General features: G+C 51.1%; 1 protein-coding gene across 1 annotated transcript; it reads right to left on the bottom strand.

Annotated features, from left to right (window-relative positions):
* Nucleotides 1–1,970: 1,970 nt before the first annotated feature.
* Nucleotides 1,971–5,440, bottom strand: LOC138282509 (transcription factor Sox-17-alpha-like). Its single transcript, XM_069220185.1, has 2 exons — nucleotides 5,057–5,440; nucleotides 1,971–3,599 (listed from the first exon to the last, which is right to left on the bottom strand). Exons 1-2 carry the CDS (start codon nucleotides 5,358–5,360, stop codon nucleotides 2,881–2,883), a joined length of 1,023 nt encoding a protein of 340 aa, XP_069076286.1. The 5' UTR covers nucleotides 5,361–5,440; the 3' UTR covers nucleotides 1,971–2,880.
* Nucleotides 5,441–7,624: the final 2,184 nt, after the last annotated feature.

Raw genomic sequence — 7,624 nt, 5'->3', positions numbered from 1 at the left:
TCATTCTTGTGTTTCGGCGCACGATGTACGTTTATAACATAAAGTGAAAGTTGTGATACCTAAAGTGATCCCTGGATCAGGGTAGATAAATATATATCAGAAAGGTTTGTCCCCAAGGTGGAAGTATAACCCTTGCCTTCCATGGCAATATTCAAATGATAACTCAAACGTTGTAGTCTCGATGAACTTATCTTACTCGTTCCGCCTTTTATTTAATAAACAGTTTCATATCGAGTAAGGAAAACATTATATAATTAAAACGTCAATGCAATAGGTGCTCCTAGAGTGACAGCGCATTGAAGGTGAGTAATGTGATTAAAGTGCAGAAGTGTTATATAGGGTATATATAAAAAGTGGTTAAAGAGATACACGATCTTCACAGAGACCCCTTTAACCCAGGTGTCTAGAAGTCACTATTCATTTTTAACAATAACCTGCATCCAATTATGTCCACGTTTGAACCCAGCATATGAAAACCAATCAGAGTCTTTTGATAGGAAGCACCATAGATCTTTCCTCATGGCTAAATGCATGTGCAAACTGTCTCTCCTAGGATGATGGCGAGGGTGATGGAGAGGAGGAGGACGCCAACTTACATCTCAAGGAGATGGAAGTTGGCGTCCTCCTCCTCGCCCCAACAGAGTGGAAATTAAGGGATAACTAAGGTAAGGAGGGTGTCCTATAATATAATTCAAGTCAGAGAGATACAATCTCGATTTACAAATTGTAGAGCCAGGAGTAAAGACTTATGATTTGAAGGTTGAGTGGTCACTGAAGAAAGAAGCGAGGTTATGTGATGGAACGACCCATCATCCAAGGAGATACAATTTGGACATGCATTTAGCCATGAGGAAAGATCTATGGTGCTTCCTATCAAAAGACCATCTGTCCTGATGATGACCCGTTATTGATTTGTTCTCATAAGCTGGGTTGAAACGTCAACATAATTGGTTGTGGGTTATTGTTAAAATGAATAGTGACTTCTAGACACCTGGATTAAAGGGGTCTCTGTGAAGATCATTTATCTTTTTAACCACTTTTATATATACTGTGTATCACACTTTGGCACTTTAAATCACCTTACTCACCTTCACTACGTTGTCACTCTAGGAGCACCTACTGCATTGAAGTTTATGTCATATCATTTTTTGTTTAATCAACATGAAACTGTTTATTAATTAAAAAGTGGAAAGAGTAAGATAAGTTCATCGAAACGAAAACGTTTCAGTTACCATTTGGATACTGCCATGGAAGGCAGGGGCTATACTTCCCCCTTGGGGCCAAACAATTCCTGACATATACCTAAAGTGAGTGAGCAGCTTCTGAGCACCTAAACATAAAGCACTGTGTATTTCACTTATGGCATCCCGTAGTTAAAAGGGCTGGTTGAGTTGTGTTGTGCAAAGTGCAAAGGACTTTACACAGATAGATAGCTTATTGAGATACATCGTCCTGAGACAACAAGCAGATCGATGGCCAGATAATGAATATACAGGTACCGACGAAGAGAGAGCGCGACATTCATATTCCATAATATGCCCACATGAGCTATGCTACGCATGTCACACGCACTGCGCAGTTGGATGTCACAGTGACGTTGTTGGCAGCGCGCTTTATTTACGCACCCACAGCACCTGAGGCAGAGGAGTGCACACCTCGGGCGGGCGCGGAGCCGCTTGGGGGACTGATCCAACCCCTGACCCGCCGGGGGCGGTCGGTGAATTCAGCTGGTTTGTGCGAATAGTTCCGCTCGGGAGTACGTGGTGACTGAACGTCTGCCTCTTTGTTACCTTGTGCGTCTTGTATAGGGGACGGGTGGTGGATAGATAGATAGATAGATAGATAGATAGATAGATAGATAGATAGATAGATAGATAGATAGATAGATAGATAGATAACCCCCCCAATGAAAACCAAGTTAACAGAGACATTTAAAGACTGGTGCGATCTATCTACCACATCTAAACATCTGCATTTGGGGTGTTTTATTTGTAAAAGTGCAAAATACAAATACAAAACTGATATAATCTGAATATACAGTATTAACAATGTACAGGTCGACAATGTGCGAGTCCAGGTCATCTTGCAGCGTCCATTGTCTTTTAAGAGTCCAAATAAATTACTTTTTGTGCTGTTGTGCTAAGATGTTCACAAGGTGCCTCTGATTACTGCCGAACAGAGGTCGGGACTGCAGAGAAAATCACAATATAGCGTCCAAACCGCTCACCGTTTATAAAGTAATAAATTACATGCAGTTCATGAAAAGTGTGTAAGTGACCCCTCTGTGCGGAAGAGTTCAGGGTCGTCTGACATGTGCATGGCAGACACACTCTCGTTGAATTGTCTCGATATGTGGTCGGTGCTGTGGATGAAATCCAAGCCCGTCTCTTCACGCCCCCCGGAGTCCAAGTAGCACTGTTCCGTAGACGTTTCTCACTGAGGGGTCTCAGGCCCTGGCCGCCACTATAATGAAATGCGGAGCCCCTCAGGCGCTGGGGTAGTTTATAGTAGCACTGCCGGTGCAGGAGCCCGAGGACAGGTGGACAGTTCTCACTGAGGGGTCTCAGACCCTGGATGAAATGCGGAGCCCAGGGGTAGTTGTAGTAGCACTGCCGGTGCAGGAGCCCGAGGACAGGTGGACAGTTCTCACTGAGGGGTCTCAGACCCTGGATGAAATGCGGAGCCCAGGGGTAGTTATAGTAGAACTGCCGGTGCAGGAGCCTGAGGACAGGTGGACAGTTCTCACTCAGGGGTCTCAGACACTGGATGAAATGCGGAGCCCAGGGGTAGTTGTAGTAGCACTGCCGGAGCTGGAGCCCGAGGACAGGTGGACAGTTCTCACTGAGGGGTCTCAGACCCCTGGATGAAATGCGGAGCCCCTCAGGCGCTGGGGTAGTTGTAGTAGTAGACGGCGGTGCTGGCGTCCGAGAGCACCGAGGAGATGAGGCCGCTGTCCGCGGGGGGCAGGTGCGGCTCGTGCCCGTGGTACCCCATGAAGCTGAGGTACTGCTCGAACTCGGCGCGGTCCAGCTCCCCCAGCAGCTCGGCCTGCTGCGCCTGGCTCAGGGCGCTCAGCGGGTGCGGCTCGGGGGGCGGCGGCTCCTCCGGGTGGCGGCCGCCCGAGGGGTACACCTGTCCATAGTACATGTGAGGGGGTGTCTGTGCCCCGGGGGCGCCCTGCGCAGGGTCCAGGGGCTCGGCCGGGTGCCGGCTCTGGGGGGCGCTGTAGTCGTGGTGGTAGTTGTAGGGCAGGCCCTGGCACTCATCCTGCGGGTGGGGGGCAGCGTAGTAGGCGGGGTGCGGGTCCCCCATGTCCAGGGCGGGGGAGGAGTCCGGGGGGTAGCCCTCGTAGTGACAGTCCCGGTAGTAGTGGGCCGGGTACCCCTGCGGCTCACCGTAGGCCAGGCCCTCGCCGCCGCCCTGCGGGTCCTGCAGCGCCAGGAAGACGGGTTCGGGGCGCTTCACGCGCTTCACCTGCTTGCGGCGCCGCGGCCGGTACTTGTAGTTGGGGTGGTCCTGCATGTGCTGCACCCGCAGCCGCTCGGCCTCCTCCACGAAAGGCCGCTTCTCGGTCAGGGTCAGCGACTTCCACGACTTGCCTGCGGGGGAGGAGAGGAGAGAGGATGGTGAGGCTCGGAGTGTGACACATACACACACAACACTGAATACAACCGCACCAATCTTCACAGCTACAAACATCTACCCCCCTAAAAAAAAATCTCAAAGCACTGGAAGAGCGCCCCACAACACTTTACGGGAGACTTGGAAGACCTGACCACTTTTAATGGCACAGAGGTTGAAAGTACACCACAGAAAAGCAACGTGACCCGCAGTGCACCTTAACATTTTCAAGGATTTGGTACACCTCCCTGGCTGCACTGAATATGCGCTACTTGCGCAAGTAAACCGCTCCTTGTAAGATTTCTGGGTATGCGGTATGGAGAAATATGCGGCAGGACGGCAAGTATTATAAAGTATGCGCAAACAGTTAATGTATCTGCAGCATCTGAGGCAACTATCTCCTTTTACCAGTGAGCGGTAAAAAGTATGTGCTTAGAGCTGACGTGACAGCGGCGCTGAGGCCCTGCCTGCTGGGCATCGGGCTGCTCGCCCCCCCTCGGCTATCGAACTGCCACTCATTTATTTTAAATACATGCCGCGCACTTTCAGCGTAAGGCAAAGCACTCGGAGTAAACATCATTAGCAGGACTGCAGAGATCAGTGCGTGCGATAATGTGAGATCGAAATCTAGACGGGAAGCGCCTTGAAGACTTTTAATGTCATCAAGAGCGCCGTTAATGGAAGTACTTGCATTTCAATTAACAAGAGTTAATGCAGGTAAAACATACTGTGTTCGATTTAATTACACATCCACAAGACAATTGGGATGTAGGTACTTTCGTTTCAAAAGGCGTAATTTTTGGAGACAAATTTCGAAGAGTGGCACAGACCTTGTTTTACTTACATAAACGAAGCCCGGAATCTAAATTTCATCAACTTTTTGGAATTAATTCAGCCACTTGTTGCCACGACAACTGGGACATTATTGTTATTATTATTATTATTTAATCGTCGTTAATACATGAAATATTTTGCTGTAATGGTGATCTTTGACCTACAGTGGGTAGAGCAGTGCGTGCCCTTTCCCTGTAGCACAAGGCCCCGGGAACCCCCAGGATCCCCTACACCCTTTTCTATTCGTAGGTTGACCAAATTTTGAAAATGAAAAACAGGGACATTTAGTAGACATAGAAGAAGGACTGGCCGTTTACATTAGGAGGGGCACATAATGACTTAAATGACAGCGGTCACCAAAATAGAAACAGAATGGGCACACGGCTAGCTACAACACTTAAACCGCACCTCGTGCATGTTAATGAATATGCATATTATTTAATGTAATAAATGCTGCCTCTGTTATCTTCGTTTTCAGCGGACTCTCTCTGAAAACCAGAACGATTTAAAAGTAAATTTTCCGAAATGTGCCTGGACAGCTGGGCCAAAGGGACGGCCCCAGCAAACCCGGTCCCCTCGCCCGGTCCCCCAGCCCCCTTACCTAGCATCTTGCTGAGCTCGGCGTTGTGCAGGTCCGGGTTCTGCTGCGCCAGCCTCTTGCGTTCGTCCTTGGCCCACACCATGAAGGCGTTCATGGGCCTGCGGATGCGGGGCTCCCCCTTGCAGCCCCCAGCTGCTGGGCCTCGAGGGTGGCCGCCTTCTGCCTTCATCTTCGCGTCCCCCGTGGGGTTCATGGAGTCCGGTGCCCAGTGGCAGTGCCCGGGCTGCATCATGCCCAGGGGGGCCGCGCAGCACCGTCCCTGCTGCTGGTCGTCGCTGGAGTAGCCGGCATCGGGGCTGCTCATGGCTCTGGGGTACACTGAGGGCTGCGGGCACTGAGCTCCCTCCAGGGCTGGGCGCTGCTCATACCCTGTGCTCCCGGCCCGGCCTCCTTAAACCCAGGGCGCCGGCCAATCCCCGGCGGGGGCGGGGCGCTGCCGGGAAGGTGTCCGGGGGGCGGGACGGAGCCCGCCCTGGGCCCGAGGAGCCTGGGGCCGGACCCGCCCCTCGCTCCCGCGGAGGGAGCAGCACCTGCCGGAGGGTGTGGAGGCCGCGCTGCCGGGGGGTGGCAGGTAGGAGCGTTGCCCCTAGGGGCCAGGCAGCCCAAGCTCAAACTTCGTGCATTCGGTGCAAACTGATCACAAACAAGAAGGGGTGTGTGTGTGCTATACTGCTCTACAGACTCTTTGCAGGTTAGGTGCCAGTTAAACACTCTGCTCTCTTTCGGGTTTTAATAGGGGTAAGCAAGTGGGCTTGTTTTAAGTTTATGCCACCTATTGAAATCCGTGGAGTTGGCACCCATTAAAGTCTATGGAAGTCTGTGGCCTTGTTAAGACGGGGATGTTCCAGAGATGTTCACCTTCAGAAGAGTGTGCGCCACCGAGAGGCCGGGAGTCTGGTCAGTGCCGTAGCCAGTTTGTGTCATGGGCCCAGCGCATGAAGGAAATTCCTACCACCCCAGCCCGCTATTTGAACTGGGCCCCGGTGCACTGCACCTGCTGCACCGATGGAAGGTACGCCCTTGAGTATGACCCGGGTAGCAACAGCAGGTTGTGCTTGGCAATCAGTACCGACTTCTAGGTCCGACCACCTTGAGAAATATACCGATATTTTATCACAATAAAAGAAGGAAGGAATAAAAATAGCCTTTTTTGTTTCCCCTATGCAGTCCAAGCTGTTTAGGGACAGGGGGAGTGCAGAGGGCGCAGCAAACGCGAAAATGAAGCAGGTGCGGCGTGTGAGCCCGGCTACAGAATAAGAAACAGCACTCGTGTCCCTGAAACCTACCACCCGAGAATATTTTGCCAATCTGAAACAAGCGCCAGGGTAATGAAAAAAATAGTTTAAAAAATCCAAAAATGTCTACAAAATCAAAATTATTATACCGCAATAGCTACATCTCAGCCATATGAATATTACACATACTTTCCGAACCGCAGTTAAAGCGCTAGACAATGAGTTCATATTTGGCTGGGTCGGGCACACGTCTCCGATAAAATGCACACATTACATTCGACCAGAAGCATGTACACAATAAATACGTGCGCACACATAACACTTCTACAGCGCCGCATTGAAACTGCCTGCGCTAGCAATCCGTTTCTACACGTATCGTTTAAAAAAAATATATATATATATATATATATATATATATATACCCCTGTTGCCAGCTCATTTGCGGCACCTCTGAGCACGGGCTCAGGAGATCATTTCATATTTCACGTGTTTGTGAACGACTCTCATATTATAATATATCACTAACATACTATTTCCTTTGTGCTTAGACTTAAAGTGCCACATTTTTTGTTAGTGTAAGATACGGGACTAAATATTACCGTTACATATGCTGTAACTGGCTGGACGAATACTTCGTTATTTCATATCACCGGGTCAGCCTGGACAATCCGCGCCTCGCTTTGTACCGAAGTTATCTTAGGAAGCTTAGGGCAAGCTCGACAGAACACGGTTTATCCCCTGCGGAGAGGTTGGGCCCAGAGGTCTGCCCAACGGGTCAGGTCTGTGAATAAAATGCGTACGGCCGAGCTGGTCAACAGCAGCACCTGATGTTGCAGACATCATTAATCTGTACGTGTTGCAGAAGGGCGTGAAATAGTGTGTGGGGTGGGGGGGGGGGGGGGGGGGGGTCCTTCGTCTACGTCAGCAGTCTGAGGAGTGACGTCACCAGTCTGTGCGACGTCAGTCCGCAGCGCGCGGCGCGTATCGTCTGACAGCGGCTCCGCCAGCAGACAGGCACCGGGGCTGCCCGGCAGGTGGGTCTCGCGGCAGGATAGCCCCGTCACCTGGGGTCCCGGCGCGTGCTCAGGGGGCTCCTTGGCGCGTACACGTCTCTCACTAATCCTCGGTGGGAGGGGCTGCGGTGCTCCGCCCACCCCTAGCTGCCTGACAGGCGCTGTCTACGCGCTACTTGTGTCCTAACGCGAACCCCTAAACCCTACCTGCCCCCTCCGATCCCCGCTACAGCCGGTGGTGGCCCCCATTGATATTCTCTGTAGCTCTAGGGGCTGCACGTCTGCGTCCACACATCGCAGGGAGGAATGTACAGCTTTAA

This window comes from Pleurodeles waltl, chromosome 2_2 (genome assembly GCF_031143425.1).
Source record: "Pleurodeles waltl isolate 20211129_DDA chromosome 2_2, aPleWal1.hap1.20221129, whole genome shotgun sequence".
NCBI classification, from domain to species: Eukaryota; Metazoa; Chordata; class Amphibia; order Caudata; family Salamandridae; genus Pleurodeles; species Pleurodeles waltl.
Note: the sequence above shows the minus strand (reverse complement) of the source record. Positions and strands in the feature narration are given on the sequence as shown.

What these genes read in the sequence shown, in the direction of transcription:
- LOC138282509 (XM_069220185.1), bottom strand. Translation starts at nt 5,360, where the DNA reads ATGAGCAGCCCCGATGCCGGCTACTCCAGCGACGACCAGCAGCAGGGA. An exon ending in CGAGCTCAGCAAGATGCTAG is followed by an intron (nt 3,600 to 5,056) that starts GTAAGGGGGCTG and finishes CCTCCCCCGCAG; the next exon opens with GCAAGTCGTGGAAGTCGCTG.